The sequence below is a fragment of the Triplophysa rosa genome, linkage group LG21 (assembly GCF_024868665.1).
Source record: "Triplophysa rosa linkage group LG21, Trosa_1v2, whole genome shotgun sequence".
NCBI lineage: Eukaryota > Metazoa > Chordata > Actinopteri > Cypriniformes > Nemacheilidae > Triplophysa > Triplophysa rosa.
The window spans coordinates 16,031,026-16,054,729 of NC_079910.1; the positions used below are offsets into that span (position 1 = coordinate 16,031,026).

A 23,704-nucleotide genomic window follows, 5' to 3' on the forward strand; every position below is an offset into this window, starting at 1 on the left:
TTAAAGTTATCGTATGGCTTTGTGCTGCCCGAACGTCAATATGTGGGGAGTGAGAACGTGTTGGTCGGCGATTTGAACTTGATGTGGGCGGCAACTGGCAGTCAGTGAAGTGAAACCAAGAGGGGGTGTTACATGGGTTGATATCGACAGACGACAGCACCAGCTGGGCTCAGAGTTTCCATGAACTTATTGATGCTATATTGTTTTTTTCCTTACATAAACTATCGAATGGCTTAGAATCAATTATTTATGGTGGCTTCATAATAGTTAGTCCTTTTTGAAGCTTGACGGCAACATCCACAGGTAACACACATCGGTCCGATGTGCTGCTTACAAGGCCAACCAATAATCCTTTTATTTAAGCAACAAATAAAACGATAGTGGCACCTTTTTCATAGAAATGTTGCTGTGGAATCAAAGAAAACGGTAATTCGTGACATTGTAACAAACTGTAATCTATTAATTTGTGTTCATGGACACGAATTTATGCCTGTTTCCTGTCAGTCAGCAGGACCTTATTTCGTGTCACCCAGCACGACTTTCAATCTAACGTATTTTAATATGCGGCATCTTTTTTATGTATAAATAGGCCTACATATAAACGAAATCTGATGGGAATTCACACCTATTTTACGAGGTGGCTCATTCGTGTGAATTTCCTACAATCTCATTCTACATTCTTTGTTTTGTAATGATTTCACTTTGCCCCTGTGACATTAGGTTTAGGGGCGGGGTTTAGGGGGGGCCTTTATCGTTGCTTTGCCACCTCATGAAACTCACGTTTTTAGAAAAAAATGCATTTGCTGCTGTGATTTTTAGGATTTGGGGTGAGGTAAGGTGTTAGTTAGCCACCTCCTTAAATATGTACGACTTCTTTTGATATCAGGTTATAAATATATAATTGTAGATACACACGCGGTCTGTGTATTAGAAATCATGCTGAGTGACACGATAAAATGTGTTGTTTTTAACTGTTTTCATAGTGTGTGATGTTATGTCTGAAAATACACGCAACTTATTTTTTCATCATTTACTTATTGTCATGTCATTCCAAACCTGCATGACATTTCTTCCTCTGTGGATCACAAAAGATTTTTTGTTGAATGTTGTTAACCAAACATCAATGACCTCCTTTGACTTCCATTGTATAACCTCAAAACCACTGAGAAATTTCTGAAAACATCTTCTTTTGTCATTTACAGGTTTGGAATGACACGAGGATTAAGAAGTGATGACAGAAATTTTATTTCTGTCAGGACCACTGTCGTCAAATATTTAACAATAGCATATATAGGTTGCAATTTAAGGTTGGCGGAATGAAACTGTTCTGGGCAAACTCTCCGCTCGTCCATGCAGCCTTGCATACATGTGTATTGCTGTAACCAATCTGTATGTCATTCAATGTAAACGTACTGTACTGTAAATGAAAGCATGGCTGTATATAAGCTTGGCAAACCTGATACATCATATAAATACTTAAGCTTCAAAGGCGGGTGCGTTTTGTATTAAATGCCTCATAATTTTCAGTCATAATTAGCCATTCTTGTTTAATATTTTGGCAAGTGTTTATTTTGAAACCTGATTGTCAGTATGTAGTGCATATGGGGTCATTCTGTTAGGTCTGTTTACAGTATGTAAATATTACATTAGTTGTGTGTGTGCGTGTATGTAGGAGTCCGATGTCATGAACACCGTGAACGTTCGTTCTGTTAATTCTTTCTGTGAAAAGCAACACTAATACACGCATGCACGCACGCACACACAAGCACACACTCGCACACATACACATTAAAGACCTAATCCCCTCACGAGGCCTTTTTCCAAACCGCTTGCTATGTAACAGATCTGAGCATCATAATGACACTCATCAAACCCTTCAAAAGCCACATTCAGTACCACCAATAACTGCAGCAATGCACTGACAGATTCTCTCATCATCTTTCTCTCTTTCTTTCAAGTGGCATGTCGCATTTCATGCATCCATAAAACAGTTTCAGTGCTTCTTTTGACCACTAGTCATGTTTTTTTTTACCTTTTAGCGCCCGACAGCATTTGGGCTAGTGTTACACATTTAAGTGAGAACTCCTGCGACTTATGTCACGTCAGAGGTAAACCAATCTGCGTGGGTCTGTACAGTGGGGGGAGGTGGTCTTTAAGGCAGGTAGTGTTATGCGATCACGGTTTAGATCAAAGTTTAGTTGTTAGTGCTGGTTGGTTACTTTAACCTTTGGCCGATGTCCAGTTTTATAGATTTTTACTTTTTTTATGTCTTACTGATCATTTACCACAGAGCCCATTGATATGGCAGTGGACTTCTAGTTGTTCTATATACGCATTTAAGGGGAAAGTTCATCCAAAATGTTTTTTTCACTATGTAATTTCAAACCTGTATGACTTTCTTTCTTCTGCAGAACACGAACGAAGATATTTTGAAGAACGTCGGCAACTAACAACACTGGAACCCATTGTCTTCCATTGTATGAACACAAAACCACTGAGACATTTCTAAAAATAACTTCTTTTGTGTTCCACAGAAAAATTATTCATATACAGGTTTTGAATGACATGAGGGTCTCTTAAAATGTACTGTAGCCATTCTTATCCAAGGAAGCGTATGTAGAAAGAAACCCTGCTTCTTGATATTATTTTACCCATTTGCAGAAAAAGATCAAAACACAATAAAAAAACAGATTGAGGTTAAATTATTTATAGTTCCTGTACATTGCATTTTGTGTTTTTTTGTACTTATCTTAATGTAAAAGTTTTAGTACTTCACTTGAAGATTGTAGAATTGAAGAATTGTCTGACTTGTTTGCCTTGTGTCACCCACAACATTCATTGCACTCATTGGAGCTTTGCTTTTGGGCAATTGGCTTTTTAAATGCTTTTCTTAAAATTTGAACTTTTTATGCATTTTAACCAAATATAGTGCCTTACCGTGTAAATTGGTTTCATAAGGTATTTGGGGAAGAAACTGCAGTACTGAGAAAACAAAACTGGGAAATTGTAAAATCAAGTCATTGTTCACTGAAAATAAAGATGCAATGTTTGAAACAAGCGCAGGAGCTCATGTTACGGTGAAAGCTAAGCCTGACATTGCTGTAATGAGGACATCTTATATAACACAGAGTAAATGAATGAGTCAGTGGGGTTTCTAGAGAGGTGGGAGACCTCAAAGACCTGACCGCCACATAACTCCTTGGCACACTTTCATTACTTTCCTGTTAGAAGTCTGCTTGCTAATTAATATAAGAGACATGTTACATTCTGTCACACTTACATCAACTAAAACTATAGTTAGTCCAGCTTGTCCTGTATGTGTTTGTTGCAAGTAAAACTGCAGATATGGGCAATTCCATAAATACCCATGTGAAGTGTTCAATATACTGTATGGTAATAAATACATTCTCTGAGTTTATACAGTATTTCATTTCAAGTTTTGAATGAAAATGTCACTTCCATAATGCCGGAATTGCCCAGCTAATGGTAACATGGATAATGACTTGAGACAACTACAGTATGATGACATTAAATGACTTTTATTTTGTCAAATATATGCACAGTCTCATACATTAGGACCAGCTTTCATCAGTTCTTTTAGCTTCTCAGACGTTTGACCCTTTAACATTTTCTCTAGCGCAATGTTTAGATATGAAGGGCAACCATATCATAGAGGTAAAATAAATGAAAATCAGGTAGCATTACGCTTAACCATTTCTTCCTGCACTGATACACAATATCAACAACAATAACAAACCAGTTAGGGTACGATCACACAGAACACGCTTTTCAAAGAGTCATCAAAAGAGCAGCGCGCAGCGTTTTTTGTATGTTGCTAGGTAACCCGAAACAGCCACAACAAGTTTCTCCTCCATGTCTCCAGGCGTTCCGAGCATTCCGACATGGGAAGCCCTGCCTCTCCACTCATCCGATTGGACAATGGAAAAAAGCGCACGTCACATCAAGCGCTTTTCTATGGAAGCCCAATTCCGCCACGTGATAAAAAAATCAGGCTCTAAAAAGTCATAATTATGAGATAAAAAGTCAAAATTATGAGATAAAAGTCATAATTATGAGATAAAAAGTCAAAATTATAAGATAAAAAGTCTAAATTATAAGATAAAAAGTCTAAATTATTACTTAACGTGCACATGCGCTGTGCAGCCAGGACACCGCACGCTGGTGACATCCGCTGGTTAGAATGGTGTAAATGCAACTCCGTGGTTTTACAAACCAATTGCGATTGGTTATATATATATTTTTTTAGTTATTTGTTTTCAGTTTTCAGTATTTTTTTTAAGCTTCCAGTACAGACATCCAAATGCATCAACAGACACATAATAATAAAACAGAGTACAAAATATATAAAAATATAAATAAAATACAACTGTAAATAGACAATTGTACATATACTGTATGTAAAATAGATTGGAAATTTGCGAATATTCAAATTTACTAAAAGAAATATGTCCAGATGCTCTACTCCTTCTGAAGCACCGGCCAGACGGCAACAGTTCAAAGATGTTGTGTCCAGGGTGTATCAAGTCTGTAATGATTGCACTTTACAAGAGTGGGAAAGAAAGCACCAATGATCTTTTCAGCAATCTGGACTATCCGTTCTTGTCCACTTGTGATCAACTGAGTAGCCGAGGCAAACCTGACAGAGATTAAAGCACACAGAACAACCTTTGTTGGGCCCTATGTGGGTCTCCCACTTCAGGTCCTTTGAGATGGTGGAGCCCAGGAACCTGAAGGACTCCACAGCCAAACAATTACAAAATATTGTGTGTTTTGGGTCACATTCAATGTACAATGTACATGGAATCCTTTCAACAAAAGATCTATGAGCTACTGAAAAGTATTTCACTGGTTCCTATCTACCAGATAACATGCCTGCTGAAGCCAACAAACTACCAGTAAAAACCCAGAGAGGTTTCTATTGTGAAACATACAGTAGTAGTAATACCATAGATTTGTGAAGCCATCTCTTAAATGCATAATTTTTGATGTATGATTTTGGAGGGCAAAAAATACACTGCTGTTTAAAAGTTCTAAAACACTTGAATGTTTGACTGAAATGTTTCTCATGGTCTTAAAATCTTTTAATCTGAAGATGTATGTTTAAATGTTTGAAATGACTTTAGTAGACAAAAATATAATCGTGGCAACATATTAATTTATTTTATTAGATGACAAAAATTGAGGACCAAATAAAAAAGCAGCCAAGAAATGAATAGATGAAATTTCTGCCAATACTATTGAAAAATCTTCCTACAAGGTGAAATTTCAAGAAACTGCTCGATCATGCCAAGAGTACAATTTTGGAAAGGGTGGCTACTTTGAATATGCTACATATATTCTTTAGTCCTGCATATAGTTTTGATTTATTCTGGATGCTTTTAAACATAATTCCTAGATAAAGTTATGATGAGTACTATAATTCTAAAATGTGGCCTGTCAATTTGTAGTATTTTAGTTATTTTTCTGTTTGATGAGGCTTCTAAAATGGGACTTTGGATCAGTTCAAAACAAATGAATCAGGTTGCTTGTTTCAGCCTAATTAAATAAAATAAAAAATGTACAGTTACTTATATTTACACCGTATTAAGCAACGGATGTCGCAAGCGTGCAGTGTCTTGCCTGCACTGCGCATGTTAAATCATAATTTCAAATTTTTATGTCATAATTACGATTTTCAATATCATAATTTTGATTTTTTTATCTCATAATTTTGATTTTCAATCTCATAATTATGACTTTCAATCACATAATTATGACTTTTTATCTCATAATTTTAATTTTTTATCTCATAATTATGATTTTTAATCTCATATTTTTGACTTTTTATCTCATAATTATGACTTTTATCTCATGATTTTGACTTTTTATCTCATAATTATGATTTTTAATCTCATAATTTCGATTTTGTATCTCATAATTATGACTTTTTAGAGCCTGGTTTTTTTTATCACGTGGCTTAATTGGGCTTCCATCCTTTCTGCTCAGAGTAGAGTGTTTTTCAACTTCGTGCGCTCAGAGCGCTTCGCCTAAAAGCTTCTTTACACTCGACGCGTCCGCAGGTTCGCTTGTGCCTGTAGTGAGACAATAGTAAATTTGTGGCCACTATGATTATACTATAAATACAAAAGTAAAACCATGGTAAATTGCGTTGTTCAAGCAAACTACTTCTTCTACACGCTAATACGTGCTGGGTAGTTGAATCGATTACTCCGATTCGCCCTCTGTTGTTTCAAAGAATAGCACATCGCCATGCGCGTCAACTATAAACGCCTCGTCCGTTTGCGGAGGTACGCGTGCAGTCAGCGGAGGCTCGCATAACGGAGCTAGGCGAATGTATAAATCCCGCTTAAAACGCGAGGCGCTGCAGGCGGCAGAAACGCGAGGCGCCCGGCGCGCATAAGCAGCGCGCAAAACGCTCCCTGCCAAATGAAAACAATTCAAAAGAGGCGCGTCTCACAGCAAAAGACGCGTTCTGTCTGATCAGGCCCTTACCCTGTCAAAAACAGAGACTTTGCTCCTTTGGAAAAAAACTGCACTTTGAATACATAGTTTAAATATCTCTACTAAAATTATGAAAATGACACAACTTCAGATAAGTAAAAAATAGCAGCAGTTACAGTGTTTAACATACACATCGCAATGAAAATAAGCTTTGTATACATGCGGTATGTTTACAGTGTCCTGAGGTGTTTCTTAGCGAGTCTGATTTCTCATAAATGCAAACTAATACAATTATAATCATATGTAATAATACAATGAGATCTTGACTCATAGTTCCCCAGTCCTCTCCCCTGAAATTACAAGAAGAACGCTGTGATATATTTGGTCTACTCTAGACAACAATTATCAATGATGAAAATAAATGAATAATTATATGTTAAACCCGCAGAAGCAGGTTAATACCATTTGACTAAAAGGCACTGTTATGATCACCGAAATAAATAGGAAACACATTTCATAGAAACATAATTGATAGTTCAACTGCAAAATGTTTGAATTGAGAAGTGTGCTGCTTAATCTGTAATTATATAAGCAAAAACATACAAACTGATACAATAAAATGTTACGATACTGTTAGAGATAAATGTTAGGGGTGTCTTTTCACGTGTCAGCAATGATATTTTGCCTGGTGGAAATTTTAAGCCACCTACATGCACTTACAGAACATGACAGTTGTCAAAATTAGACATTTAATTCCAGAGTGATTAAAGATAAATTTAATTTCTGATAGTGGACTCTGTTGCGTGTTGTAGGTTTATGAGATTATGAGGTGGTTTAAATATTATATTATTCAATAATAGGATTATACAACAGATGAAAATCTGACATTACTTACTCTTTCAGTGAAACTATAACCTTATTTAAACCATTCAGGATAGGATATATTTTGGTAAAATATATTATTCTATGTTCACAAATTTAAAAAATACAAAAATGCGAACACTATGCCTGTGGGGAGTATGTCTACTGATAAAAAAATCATAATTTTAATAATTATGAATAAGCACATACACTCTTGAAAATAAAGGTGCTTAAATAGGTTCTTCACGGCGATGCCATAGAAGAACCATTTTTGGTTCCACAAAGAACCATTCAGACAAAGGCTCTTTAAAGAACCATCTCTTTCTTACCTTTTTATCATCTGAAGAACCTTTCATCACAAAGAACCTTTTGTGCAACAGAAAGGTTCTTCAGATGTTAAAAGTTCTTTTTGGAACCAAAATGTTCTTCTATGGCATCGAAGAACCTTTTGAAGCATCTGTTTTTAAGAGTGTATTGAATCATTAATATATGTTTTGCATTGTGGCATTATTTTACTTAAATCGATCAAATAATCGAAAGTCCCTGAATATTCATTAATGTTTTGAAAAATAATCTAATTCACATTACATGCATTAAAAATGTTTGAAAAAAAGTAAAAATGTACATGTCATGGTAGTAGTATTGTACTATATTTAATTTAGTTTTAATAATGTAAAGCATCATAACGCATTATAGTAATGACAATTTTGGTACATACTTCTCACGAAAATAATGTCAATGTAAAAATATCCCAATTACAATGTCTAATGTTCTTTCTTAAAATATAATCTTATTTTATTATTTAGGAGTAAAACATGACCTGGACAAATTTCTGTCATATTCACCTATTAAAAAATTAATTTCAATGTGCTTTTAATACTTTGATTTGTCTTTCTGCCAGCTCCTGTTTGCCTTGTTCAGAGAGGAAGTGCTTGCATGTTTTGTAGCGTTTCATAACTTAGCATCTGCTGTGGGCTGCTTGTCCTCCTGATCTGTCTCTCTATGATAAAAGTAGTTGAAGTTTGAGACTATTACAGGCACCGGCAGGGCGATGGTCAACACCCCAGAAATGGCACACAAAGTGCCCACCATCTTACCCCCCAGAGTAATAGGACACATATCTCCGTAACCCACTGTGGTCATGGTAACAACTGCCCACCAGAATCCATCAGGGATGCTAACAAACTGGGTGTTAGGATCATCCACCTCAGCGAAATAGATGGCACTGGAGAAGAGAATGACTCCAATGAAGAGAAAGAAGATGAGTAGACCAAGTTCCCTCATGCTGGCCTTGAGCGTCTGGCCCAGGATCTGCAGGCCTTTGGAGTGTCTGGACAGCTTAAATATTCTGAAGACTCGCACCAGTCGAATTATTCGTAGGATGGCTAGGGACATGTTCTGCCCTGTGTTGTTCTTATCGGCAGAGGTCACTATTTCGGTTATCAGAGTGACGAAATAAGGAATGATGGAGATGATGTCGATCATGTTCATGATGTTGTTGAAAAATTTCCGTTTGCTGGGGCAGACCAGGAAGCGCACACTGAGCTCGAAGAAGAACCAGATGATGCAAGCCGTCTCGATGATGAAGAATGGGTCGGAGAAGGTGCTGGTGATGGTTTTAGGAGCGATGCTTGGCGGAGAACCCGAGGGACGACCGCGTGTCTGGTTTAAGGAAAAACCCACAGTTGGAAAAATCTCCAGGTCCTCATGGAATTCCGGAAGAGTCTCCATGCAGAATATGATTATGGAGATGACGATGACGAAGATGGAGACTAGAGCAACCCCTCGGGCTGCGTTTGAGCTCTCGGGGTATTCAAAAAGCAACCAGAACTGCCTGTAGAACTCGTTGGCAGGCAAAGGGACCTCCACGTCTTTGATAAAGCCCTCCTCCTCACGGAACTGCTCCATGGCTTCCTGTCCTAACTCGTAGAAGAGGATCTCATCCGTGAAGACGTCCAAAGGTACATTGGCGGGCCGATGGATTTTGCCACCCGACTGATAGTAATACAGGATCCCATCAAAGCTCGGACGATTACGGTCGAAGAAATACTCATTTCTCATTGGGTCAAAAAAGCCCATTCGTTTCATAGGGTCCCCCAGCAGTGTATCTGGGAACTGGTCCAGTGTCTTGAGACGTGTTTCGAAATGAAGCCCAGCAATGTTAATGATGACCTTCTGATCTCCATCATCAAAACCTCGCTTGTCCACAAATAAGTCTTCGTAGCATTCTTTGGCCAACCGACTGAAGATGGTCTCGCTTTGTGTCCCTTCACTGTTCATAAGTAATTTCCAGTTGGAAATGATACTGGCGCAGCTAGCCCGCCCCCTTCTGGTGTTAGGGGGCATGACTGGCGATTGTGGTGATACCTCCAGATTCTGGGGAATTTTCTCTTTACATTGGGACATTTTTGAAGTATAAGTGCAGCCAGGGCTAAAGTCTGGCATATCGAGCATCAAAGCCGTCATTTCGTTGGGATAGTCTGGATCGTTGAAGTTGTCCACGCTGTTGTCAATATTCTCCACATTCTCAAAGTCCACTAGTGCCACCTCCATCCTTCCAGCCTGGACGGTCATGTGGCTCCAGATACCACACCAGAGTCAAGCATTCACCGGAACAAAAGCACTGGTTATTTATTGCATAGAGTCTTCACCATTTGATGTTGTAGACATCAACATGTTTAAGAAGAAACCAACAAGTGGGGCCTGTGAAACAAATAACAAAGAGTTAGAGCATGTATGTTTAAGGGAAGAGTTAAGTGAGTGATGTCTGGGAGACTCATTGTGTCTTGGTTTGCTGGTCTGGGTGGAAGGCTGTCGAGAGCAGCTGGTGATTGTGACAAGACATATTTTGGGAGTCAGCATCACAACACTTCCAAAAATGTCAGGTGCCAGCTGCTGGGTTATTTCTGTTTTTGCTGTGAGTCACTTTTGCACTGCAAATGTAGGAGTGATGGGGAATTTTTACACGTCTATAAAAGTCATTGAAGAAGTATTAAAGTATTAGTATGTTCTCCAAAAAAAATTCATAATTACTCAATAAATTTGACATTTACATTCATGCATTTGGCAGACACTTTTATCCAAAGCAACTTACATTGCATGATACTAAACATTTGTTTCTCAAGACGTGCAATCCTTGGGATCAAACCCATGACATTGGCGTTGCTAGCGCCATGCTCTAACCACTGAGCCACAGGAAAGCTTACTGTTGTGAAATGAAAAAATGATATATTATTTACATTGTAAATTATTTATACAATGAAAGCATTTGTTTTTATGCCTTTAAAGTATTCTGATTAAAAATAATTTACACTAATTTTTAAATCAATTTTTATTTTAATTAGTAAACAAAAAATATTGTATTACAGTAAGACCTAATGGAATGCTGTTGAGGAAACTAAACATATCTAGACACATGCCGTGCTTAAACTGTCATTTAATTGTATTATGAACAATGCAAAACTTTCACTTCATTGCCTTATGATAACTTTAGCATTTGAAAGACAAACTTATATTGCTGTAACATGTATTGAAAAACATATATTATAAAGCTTATTTGTACTTTCTGAGCTATCACAAACACAAAGTGTTTCAGCGGAAGAGCTGACAGCACGTGGACAAATTCCACACAGTTCTTAATGTGACACAGACGAACAGTATCTATGGTGACACACCTCTGACACAACAGTTGGCCGGACATCACCCCAGCTAAAGTGCAACCCTGTCAAACACTTGACACCAGAGTCCAGGCCTGTGAGCCAACGTGGGCGGATAAGACAGCAACTGAAAGAGAAGGAGCGAGATAGTAGCAGATACTGCAGGAAACAGAGAGAGAAAGAGAAACTGTTGGCTGTGGCTGTAATGAAAACAATCACCCCTCATCTAATTCACTTACTATTCCAATGACCTGCATTGGGTCTGTAGACAATGTTGCGATGTCATGAGACAAGATCTGCTAACAGTAAATATCATACAAGTCACGAAGAACAGTATTGTTTCTTTCCCAGCTTTAGTCAAACATTTTCATCACGTTTTAATTAAATACAAAGATGCAACATGTGACTATGGTATTGTTATTGTTAAAACGGCAATAAAATAGCATCTAATTTTACACACTTATGTTTATGCAGTCAAATTGACATTTACTGCGAAATTGTACCCAACAGCTCAAATTATTATTCATTATTATAAGTATACTATTCAACACAAATTATTTGGTACTTGCTCATAATTTTGTTTATTTTTACCCCCAAGTTACAGGCTGCAGCTTTAATGCACATTTCACTATATTTATTGCATGTCTTTGTGCTGTAAGTGTAAATGATCAAATCTGCATTTTCATTGTGAACCAAACACAAAATACTATAGACAGTTTCAGCGACAACAACACAAAAAAATGTTATTTAGCCCAAACTTAACCTCCGGTAGATTTCTGCAAAGAACCAATAACTGTTGAGTAGTCTTCATGTAATTGGATTAAATTAATATACGATAACATTTATATAAATTAAATATTATAACCAAATACAGACCGGAAGTTAACTTCGGGCAAGGCACGTGCGTCCGATGAAACCGTCTTTAGTGTCATGGCATGGTCATACTAGATTAATATTTCTGTTGACTCCCATTCATTTGCATGCACATGCAGTAGACCAGAGATGCAAGCTTTTGAAAATATTTGCATTTTGCTGTGTTCCAAAGGTCAACTGTCATTATCGTGGAAATGAGGACCCAGGTGCAGACAACGGTGGACGGAAAACAAGACTTTTAATAAAAAAACACAAATCAAACACCCACGATGGGGAGACAAAATGGGAACAGAGCTAACAATACATAAAAATATAAACCAAAAACTTCCCACGTGGGGGACAAAACAAGCGGACAGGGTATTCAAACAGACTATATAAAACTAAGACAGGACTACACTAAATACACTCAAGAAGACAGGATCAATGGACACGCAACACTCACAGGGACTAGGAACAGCAGTGAATACAAAACGAATCAGCACAAGACAAGAGACAGAGGTCAATATATAGGCAAGACAAACGAGGGATAGACACAGGGCAGGTGAGGGTAATCAAACACTCAGGGAAAGTTAACGAGGAAACGAGATGGCGGGAACAGAGATGAGGACCAGAGAGAGAGAGTATGGAAGGCCGAAAGGTCAACAATCTCCCTCTCCACATAAAACATAAGGCTTTGTCATGACTCTGCTACAGGACCAAGAAAAGCATGACTAAGTTAAGCAGAGCCATGACAGTCAACTATGACCTGTGAATTCATATCACATAACTACGTGTGACCAATAGAAGATCAATATGCCACAGTGTGACCTTATCAGTTAGATGAAATGCTAATAATAATAAAATCACAATCCAATTTTGTACAATACAACTTTAAAATAATGAAAAAAAAACAATCATTTTGCAATCTAAAAAGTCTAGTGTGACTGCGACATTACATAGAAAAATGGTATTTGGACTGGTAAGAAACCACTACAAGAATGCCTTACAGTATAAACCACCTGAAATATGCCATCAGAACACAATACAGAACACATTTTCACTAGAAAAGCAACATGAAAATAGATGAACAAATACGATTACAGAATAACAATACATAGCTGGAATATTTTTAATAAAAGTATGGCGGGGAGATTTCTACTTTAGAATTATCAGACTGAAAAGGATAAATCTCACGTAAGAGCATGGAGGAGACGCGTGGACAGATGTTTAATTAAAGATGCCAAAAATGAGTCATCCTGCTCAACTGCCCAGACAAGAAAACAGAGAACATGTGCGTCACGGAGAGAGAGAGAGAGATACTCTCATTAGACAAAGGAAACAAATCCACAGATGACAGAAAAGCCATTTGAAAAAAGAAAGAGAGTACTATACAAAATCTATATGGCCGGTTTCACAGACCAGGCTTAAGGCTAGTCCCAGACTAAAATGAATGTTTGACCTGTCTAAGCTGAATATAACTTGCCCTGAAATATCTTAAAATATATCAGTGCCATTGTTTTATCTCGATATGCACACCAGTAATGTATTCTTCTATTCTTCCGTGTCTGTGAAACCAGGCCATAGTGTTGTATTACCTATAGCGTTCGTGTTTAAAGTTCATTGTATTTCTGTGTCTTTTTGCTTTCTTGAACATAAAGTGTTGTACGCTCTAATGCACAGCCTAACAACATGCAGATAAAACTGTCAGGAGAAAAAAAAATGTTTAAAAAAATTTACTCAAATCTCACTTCAAAATCAAATGACCACACAGGGAAAACTGATTTTTGTCACGGTTGCCAAAAACAAGTATTGTGAGTGTGCTGTTTTGTTTATTTTGTGTAAATTATTAATATTACGAAAATCCTGCGTGGTTCATACGGTGAAAGGCTGGTTCACATAACTTCAACAAACACTAACATATATCAACATTTCACACTTTCTAGACAGCTGTTACTGAGAAACCTAACAATCGTTTTTACTGAACTTGTTTTCAATTTCAACGTATTCTTTTCAAGCCATGTAACCAAAGTATTTCCATTCTGTTAAAATGTATTTACAGGAATCTCAACTATAATTACAGTATCATAATACACTCTGCTGTATTTTAGCTATTTAATGTTTATATTCCATGCAAACAATTTATCTAGGCAGTTCTATAGATGAAACTCTTCATTCGTTTATTTAGCAAATAATTTGATATGATACTGAAACTACAAAGATGTCAAAGCCTGAACGCCACTCTAATGAACAGATTTACACTTCAGAATTCACAATTTAGGGTTAGGTAATAATGAAAGCCCATTACATTCACAAATACACTGAAATTACAGGGCATTATTTCAGAAGAGTACTCAATTCCACAAACACACACGCATTTAAAGATAACAGGACGTTTGAACAGATGTCCCCTAATACTCATTTATTAAACACACACACAGGCCTACCTCTCGTGAGAGAGGAGTCTCCTGTCGAGCTGTCGTTTCTGTCTCCAGCTTGTTCTACATTTGGGTTCAGAGTGGCCTAATCTATTAAAGACAGCATTAGGTAACCTTATGCTGGCAGGAAACAAGAGCTGGGATACACACACACAGAAACGCAAACTCTCTCTCACACTCAAACAAACATTTATTTGAGTTCACACCCAGACACACACGCAGGCACACGCACACGCACACACACGCACACACACACACACTCAATGGTCTGTTCACAAACACAGAGTGTACAGAAAATGCATCACGCAGCAGTCAACTAAAGTTATTTTGTTTTACTAACCAACTATTTTATTTTTGTTAGGTGTAACCTCAGGATTTAGCGCATCAAATTAATGTATGGAATTACAGTGCACTAGAGGTGCACTGTCGTATCCAATCCACGACACACCTCGCCTTCTCATGTTAACTGAAAGAGACGTCCTTGTTAAATATCCGTCACCTGTCACACAGACAAACTTTATGTTTATGGCGACATGTCGAAACGCTTGACCTGCGACAGTCTAGACACATTTGATGAGCGTTGATCAACGTGTCCGGGCTGAATATACTGTATGTGTCTCATCCAGCTTTAACACCCACCAGACCGATCGCTCGCATATCCCATCAATCCTCTGCTTATTTCGAGATCACTCCAGTTCAACAGCTCGCCAGTTCATCCCCCGCATTTACACATCACCTCCATCATGAACAGACATGTGGGTGTCATACTGAAGTCCAGAAGTCTATACTGTGTCAATTTATCTGTCGATTCAGGGAACAGATTTTTGCTTGTATTGCATTGAACTGAAAATGTTTTCTTATAAAAAGCAGAAGGCAGAAGTCAATGTGTTTTTACGTTGGCTTGACAAATCCAAAGATCGATGTATCGCCAATGCTAAGTAATCAGCCAATATTGGTATTGATTGATAACCGGCTTATTTACAGCAGGGGTTGCCTTGACAATAAATATTTTCTGTTTTTAAAGTCCGAACCGGAAGTCTCGATCGACTTTAGTTCAGTTTTGTGGTGTTCCTGAGTGAAACGGAATATCAAAATGCAAACAATAGGGCGTGGCTTATTTTTCCACTGCAAATTGATTGGAAGTAGAAAGCACGCATCAGTGGGCATTTCAGAAGTACATTTTTACATTTTGATTGAAGATTACAAGACATTTTTTGTGTGGGTGGAAAGACAATTATTTGTGCGTGGATTGACTTTGACAGATGAAATGTTTACCACAATACACACTGTAAAAAAATCCTATAAACACAGTAATATTCTGGCAGCTGGGGCCAACATGTTTCTCGTGTTATCTTACACCCGACTTTTGCAGTCTATTTTTTTATTTTTGTATTTCAAAAATGCATAAAAATTCTGTAAAATTACAGTGTAGTAATGTGTGCTAACAAAGTAACTATGTTAAATTGTGATTTCATGGGGACTTTAAGAGAATTTAGAGAATCTAACAGCAATATGTATGGATGCAACCCGAAACAACTGACTGAATATTGTCTTAATATTTTTATAATAAATAAATAAAATGACAAGTTCACACATTTCTTCCCACATTCTCATTAGTCACATCTTTTTATCTCTCTCGATTTGTCTTTTTAAACTGACCAATACCTCTAATTACATAAATAACCTACAGACGTGACAGCTTTTTTGACTTTTAGACAAGGTGATTATTTCCATTATTCTGACACTACGGTTAAAATTTTGATCATATAATAGCATTTTCCTCCACAAACAAGACATTCACTGCATATTTCAAGAATATAGATAATAGGTTTAAAGGTAAAAGCAGCATGTCAGTATCTTGTAATAGAGAGATTAATTATATACTGACCTGAGCTTTCGTAATGTGACATGATAAATGACTACTGGCTAGAATCCAAACACCCTCATCAATTTCTCTGTCTAGCCATTAAACCTGGTCATTAAACCAAACCTGGACTTCTGTTACACCTTTCAAAGAAGCTTCTTTAAAATTCTGTGTCAAACAGTCACCACATCCCGAAGTGTCAGACCATTCGTTGTTAAACAGCTGTTCTCTCTCCTGTCCACTCAATCCACACATCACAAAGGAAAGGTGTCATAAAACAAGCATGCTTACAAAGTTTTAAAGGGATTGTTCTCCCTAAAATTTCAATTCTGTCATTATTCATTCGCCATCAAACCTGTTTACGACTGTATATTTTAGAACATGTATCGGGGGTTTTGTGTCAGGGTTGGGCCAATGGACGATGCCACCGTCCATCGCGATGGCTGACAGACATCACGATGGTGAGTCGGCATCATGATTCCAACAAATGTTTCACCTGTGTCACGTGACTCGCGCTGCTCTGTGCTGCACATCACTTTGTAAAGAAATATGAACAAGGCTAAGGGGCATATAAGCTCGTGCTGTACAGTCTGGACTGACTTTATAACTGTGGAGCTCGCGCTGTATAAAGAGGACGCACAGTTTGCGCAGAACTGCCTGGTTTTTCATAAACCCTTTTTAAATAGCGTTTCATTAACCCTTTTTAAAACCGTACGTTTCAATTAATCATCCAAATATTGAAAAATACCCATTGTTGACTGAATCACACAGAAGCTGAAAATCCTTTGATTATTTATACACCCTCTTGTCATTTCAAATAACCCAAACAACATTGGCCTTTACTTTTACTTTCAAGAATTTTCATTTTAGTAACCCCTCACTGTCACTCAAGAAATTAGTATGAAAGTTGAGAGCCATTTTAAAGATTAAGCATGCACGGAAAAGCCTAAAAATCTTTGACTAGATTTAGCTGCGCTATTAATAGATGAAGGACTTAAGTGGGGAAATCCTCAATGTGACCGGTATGACATTCGCCGACATAAGCTGCGGTTTATCTACATATTAACCAAAGACAGTAAAAAATACCAGGAAATACAGTATATCTCGTGCAGATTTGCACAAATTTGCAATACACAAATTGTCTACAGAGCCCATGAAGTCAAAAGTAGAGTCCATGTGTGTTAGCTTTAAATTGTCCTAAAGGTTGACAAAATGTACTTTATGAGATATACAGTGAATAATTTAAAGGTACGTTTTAGTATCAGTTCTTTCTGTTCTCACATTAGAGACTTTGAGAAATTGACCAAAAGTATTGATGAGTCACCCTGCACCACACAGCCTTTTGTCCATTCAAATGCTATGCCATCTGGAATGTTACACAAAGCTGGACTAAAATGTTATTGAATTCTAAAACAACATTGACCTACTGAACATGAGACCATCTCACGATGTTATTCCGTGTCTCATCTTGAGGGGGGATCACACTGGGCAACTCCTAAACCAGAGCAGTTGACTTTGGAATGGGTCGGGATGCTTCTAAGAGGATTAATCTGGCTGAGGGAGCTCAATGCTATAAACTGAGGGATCACCTCTCTCAGCTGAACATTAGCCGCCACATGTCTGCAAGCTCAATTATAGGATAGATGGCATGACTTCAACACAATTAGGATCAGGAAACGTTCTCCGAGGTGACCAGTCCATCGTTGACCAGTATAGAAGTGTTTGGAGAAACACAAGCACAAGTTTTCAGCATCAGAACTATTGGAACGGGATATACACTGTACTAGTGAACACGCCTTCAGTGATGTCACCACGTGACATAGACTCATGACATACACTGAAATAAAGTGAAATCTCACGTATTGAGAAAAAACAAACTAACTTGAAAAAACTTGAAAAACAATCTGACTTAGCCTTGTCCAAAAGTCAGAAAGACGGAGGGACAAACAGACAGATTGCAAAATGTTAAAGATAAACTGAATTTGGTTTTGTTCCCATACAATGGAAGTCAAAGGAGTCCAGTGTTGTTTGGTTACAAATGTTCTTCAAAGTATCTTCTGTTGTGTTTTGCAGAAGAAAGAAAATCATACAGGTTTGAATTCACATGAGGGTGAGTAAATGATGAAAGAATTATTATTTTTAGGTGAACTCTATAAAAGGAACCAATTGGATACGTTCATGTTTTTGTTTTACGTCATAGTCTGACCTGTGTATCAGTGCAAATAATACTTAGCCAAGCATTCGTATTTATTTATTCTATTCTCTCTTTGTTTTCCAAACATGTCCCCTATTCGACGCATTGGAATAAAATTCAGCTTCTACACTGCTTAAAGGAAATGGCAATCATTAATTCTATATTTACCTCCAGAGGCAAGTTTAAGCTGTCCATTACAGGCCATTGAGCTCATTTTTGTGTTTATGCCAGCTGTGTGTACTTAGAATAAATAGTTTTGAATTTCCTACTTATTTTGCTTGGAAGCCCCAGAGAGAATTCCAAAGAGGCCAAAGTCACTACTCGGAGCATTGGAGTTCTTTATAATTTTCCTTTCTGTTTTCTTAAATCAAAATGTTGTAGTATGCATAGATGTATTGTAAAAGAAATGGATGCTGCACAGCCTCTCTCTCTCTCTCTCTCTCTCTCTCTCTCTCTCTCTCTCTCTCTGTGTGTGTGTGGTCTTGACCTACAGTGTGGGGACCAAATATACTTTTTTGGATCTGTGGGACCGCCCTTTTCACTGCTGCTCCTCATTTAATTTTGAAATAAAATTGGATTCTAAATAATGTAGTGCGGGATGATACTGTACATCAATAGCATGTGAACTGACATCGACACAGCAGATCTCTGTCTGGTGGCTGTGTGCCCTCTGAGGGATGGTGGACTCACTCAATCCTTGCATGGCAGCTGTTCTGACCTGATTTGGTTGCCAAATCACATCTGCAAACAAGTCCCAACAAACTATGGGATAAGCGTTGAGTCTAGCCACACAGATGTTCCAATTCCTCTACCACTTACAGCTGACAAATACAAAACACAAAAACGTCTACTAAGAATTTGAAATTATGTGTACAGTGTAGGAAAATCAAATGAGAGCCGAGTGAATTATACTGCTTATCTGTCCTAAACCTTATTGATTTTTTCGTTTCTGCGATAACTACGTTCCCTTTTTAAAGCTCGTACACACCAGGACAATAATCGTACGCGCTTATCGCCATCATTTTTAGGCGTTCATATCCAAACGATTTTCACTGGCGATGAGCCGAGTGAACGTGCAAAATCTCTCCCTGACATAGATGGCGCTTAATGAAGAACAGAAACACCCCGGTGCACAAGGTGGCGTTGCGCAACTTTATGCTTCTGACACTCGCTTGTCACAAAGAAGAAGAATTCATCTTGCTTCCTCTCCTTCAATGTGTGCTCGGCAAGACCGTTTTGTGCTTGAGCGCCACCAAGTCGTGTTTAACTTTAGCAGCTACAGGCACGTGAACAAAAGCGCCAATCTCATTGGAAGGCCAGTTTTTAACGCCACGCGTCAAACAAAAAAAAAACGAGCCCGAAGCATTTTTTTTAATTACGCTTTTACGCCTGCCGATTTGTGCGGTGTGCAGACTCACATTTGCGCCCTTTGTTTAGTCACGAGGCGTTAAACGTCGCCGATAAATGCCCGCGATTATCGTTCCGGTGTGGACAAGCCTTTAGTCTGATTTCTCTGTACATCAGAATAAGGGACTTACTGTACTGCAAGGAGAAAAAAAATGATTGGCATTGCCAACTGGCACAGTTTAACAAAAAAGAGACACATAAACATGTACTGTATGCATGCCAACATGAGCTTAACCAATCAAACACATGACACACACGCGTATTTTACGATTCATGGAAATTACTATCACACTTATTTTCATGCTTTATTTTTCTGCTTACACCCCCCTGGCAGTTAAGGTGCCTATACAATATTTACGTAAGAACATACAAATAAAATAAATAAAATTGTTTTAACTTCTTGCTAGGGTTGAACTTTGCCCATACACAAAGCCCTGTCTGTCTCTACTGAATAGTGTCTCATGACATGGAACAAGTGAACAACATTTTTTTAGAGCGGAGGTTGTTTGCCCACTCTTATCTTAGAAGAGTTCAACTCCATTGCCAGAATCTGCGGCATGATGGTTTCCACTGTAAATAAACAGCCATCAGCAGAGCCTTTTTGCATTTGCTTATTTAAGAAAACCTCTTGGACTTCGTGAAAATGCCCTGCAAAGGTCACCAAAATCATTAGCTTGCGAGATTGCAGGGAAACCCTTCCAAAATTGCAACTAAAAATATCATGCCCCTACTGTGCTTCCATCTGTGCTCTTCTCAACCAGGACGGGCATTAGTGTCTACACACACAGCCAGTGATGGTCGCAACGGCCCGTCATCGCCTACGCCTGATGCAAAAGGTCCTTCACAGTGAAGCAGAAGGGCAAAGCTTTCTTCTTAACAATATTCTCATTTTACCCAAGCAGTGCTGACCTTCACCTGCCAGCTCCAATCATCCATCCCATCATCAACCAGACAGATTACAATACTCTTGTTTACTGTAAAATTGTTTTTTAAAGCACTTGTTTGTAACTAAAACTGACACAGTGGTGATATTAATAATATGTAATATACAAGCTAAACAGATATGCGGTTTGTAGTGATGCATGGATTGCAGTTATATCCGTGGGCGCTGCAGATAATCCACGGGTCAGGGGGGGGTAAGGTAATAAAAAAAGTACATTCTGATTAATTGCGGGTGGAATGCGGGTGGATAAGATAGGTAATTAATTATGCAAATATTAACTACATTCTCTAAAATATGAATGTGTTTTAAATGCATTTTCATCAGGCAGACAGGCTAATTTGCAGACTCACAGTTAAAAAAAAACGTGCGTGGCGAGGATGGGACGGGGGTCGATTCTTAAAGTGTATAGGTAACATGCTATGTCATGCATTCTGACTTTACACTGTTGAACACGAGGCTTCTCATGCTTAACATGGTCAACTTGTTCAAAAACGAGTTGGACGTATGACGTAGTATTTCTGTGCTTGATACACTCACCCAGCACTCCAACTTGTTTCAGAATTTTTGTTCCGTAACAGGGATCCAATTCCTTTTATTGGGCAATTATCCAGGAAAGCGAAAGAAAGAGCTCGCCCACGCGCCAACCGACGAGCGACTCAGAGCGAGACCCGCTTGCCATCAGTTTGTCTGCGCTGCGCTGCATGCAGCTGGTTACTCTTCCATAGTGAAGTTTAGATAATTATGTGCTTGATCTGTTGTGTGCTCGTGCTGTAGTTCCGTCCCACTGCCAGCCTCCAGCAGCTCGTGTTTTTCCAGAAATAATCCTACAGCTGTATCTCTCTTTTATAAATGTGATCAAACTAAACACTCCTCCAAGATACGACGAATGTAATACTACTGTATAGGTAGCCTAAGATTAATATGTGATTGGCAGAAACGTGGGATTCCTGATCTTCAAAGAAATGGAGGCGAAACAGATCCGAGAGAACATTTAAAAAGGAGAATTAAATCAAATCAGCGTCAACTGCACCGCACTTGGCTCCAATGTTTATTTTATCAGTCATTGCTTGGGCTGAACATTATAGTTTGTGTGTCTGTGTTGCAATGACATGCAGAAACAGCGATACTCTCACATCTGAAGGGAGTAATAGTCTGTGTTTATTTAAAAAAATTAGGCAAATCTGGGCAAAGACAAACTTTTGTTTAAAATAATAGTTTTTATTTAAAAGCAGCCTAAAATCAGCGTATTAATCAGAGATGCGCAAATTAGCTCTATCGTCACGGGAAAAAAAACGATCCCTGATAGCGCTCTTAAAAACAAAGAATTAGAATGAATAATGTTATGATTGGGTGCGGATATATATCAGAGAAAATATAGATGCGGGTGGGTGACAGGTGGATGATGTGTTTGAAGCTACAGATTTGGGTGACATTTGAGCTGATCCGCGCATGTAAAAAGAACAGCAGCAGATGTTTTTAAGAGTTTCAAAATTTTCAAAAGCCACAATAATTGATTATTTTAATGATGTCATATTCTGAAATGTGTCACAACACTGCATCTGTATCATATTGTTATGTCATATATATTTGATGTTTATAATATAATACAAATAATTTAAGGCTTGTAAATAATCTCAATAAAGATGCTAACCGAAAGGATAAATAATTCTTCTAGAGTGAGCTTTTGTCTATCAAAGTCGCAAATATTGTAAAAAATACATGGATAAGATCAATTCCACTTGCAACTGCATTTTTTTAAAGATAGCCCAATCTTTTTAACAAAAATATTTTACAAAAAGAAATGTATTTGGTTTTAAACGATAAAGCAATATCATGTTTAACATTGGGTCATAAAGTCTTTGGGCACTTTCTGGTTGTCAACCGCTTGATAGAACATGTCCATGTAATAAACTACACCTGTGGTTACTTTGCTAGGACACCTGTGTGAACTTAACGGGAAACTGAGTTCACACATCCACTGACAATCACCTGAGAGACCAGTTAGTTAGTTATATAACAGAAAAATGAAGAGTTTTAAAATAATCAGCATTTCAACAAGTGCAGAAGCCACTTTCTGTAATATCATCATGCAATGACATAGGGCCTATGAAGTATAAGTTAAATCCAAATAGCCTACTTTTGGAAAATGTAAATCATAAGTACAAATTCACATCAATCATGTTCTTTTGACATTTATAACGTTGTGGTTTATTAAATTTAGCGATGAAACAGTATGAAGTAATAGAGGTGTAAATGTAGGCATTACCTGTAGATCAGGTGCAGTGATGCGTCGCTGACGGCTGCGTGACGCACAGCCCGGTGTAAACACTGAAAAATGCGTAAAGATATGTCGCGAAGATCGCCGTAAAACGGGCGCTATAGTAACGGATAGCGCACATATAGCACAATTATCGTGGTGAATAATGTGTACACGAAGTTTCCAGCGTTGTTGGTGAAGTTGTGTTCATCCCTTATGTGGGCAGAACATGTGTTTCAGTCCGCACTGACTTTCCTCTGTAAGCTCACGAGGGGCCGGACAAATCATCTACAGACAGTGTCGTAATAAAAGCACGTTTTGTTCATCATTAAATTGAATAAATGTATGTTATGGGCTATAGAGGTATTCAGTCAGAAGTTAAATTAAATGTGTTTTTACTCATTGTTTTTGTATGCTGATTTAAAACACCTATGGATTTGTGATTCAACACAAAATATGAATATTATTTATACAATTTGCTGTGCATTTTGACATACAGTGAGTTCAAATGAACTGTTTCTTATTAGAGGATGCATATTTTACTTTACTAAACACTTTTACTATAGTTAAGCCATGGTTTCTCAATGCAGACCAGGGTTTAACTATGGTCCTTAAATGGACATTTATTACAGGAAAAATACATATTTAAGAATATTTGGGATTTTCTACACTAGGCTTTCACATCGGTGTTTCTCATAATGTGAGCCATAAGACTAAAATTAAATTCTGAATAGGTGTGAAAATATACAGTTATATAACCATTTTGTGACTTT

The 23,704-nt window shown here is 37.8% G+C and overlaps 1 protein-coding gene across 1 annotated transcript; it reads right to left on the reverse strand.

Annotated features, from left to right (window-relative positions):
- Positions 1 to 8,038: 8,038 nt before the first annotated feature.
- On the reverse strand, positions 8,039 to 23,081 carry kcna10a (potassium voltage-gated channel, shaker-related subfamily, member 10a). The gene is made up of 4 exons (XM_057320021.1): positions 22,941 to 23,081; positions 10,998 to 11,106; positions 10,418 to 10,528; positions 8,039 to 10,292 (listed from the first exon to the last, which is right to left on the reverse strand). The coding sequence occupies exon 4, from the start codon at positions 9,895 to 9,897 to the stop codon at positions 8,275 to 8,277; it is 1,623 nt and encodes a 540-aa protein (XP_057176004.1). The 5' UTR covers positions 9,898 to 10,292; positions 10,418 to 10,528; positions 10,998 to 11,106; positions 22,941 to 23,081; the 3' UTR covers positions 8,039 to 8,274.
- Positions 23,082 to 23,704: the final 623 nt, after the last annotated feature.

Bases quoted from the DNA above. Each gene is read 5' to 3' on its own strand.
- kcna10a (XM_057320021.1), bottom strand. From the start codon at position 9,897: ATGACCGTCCAGGCTGGAAGGATGGAGGTGGCACTAGTGGACTTTGAG.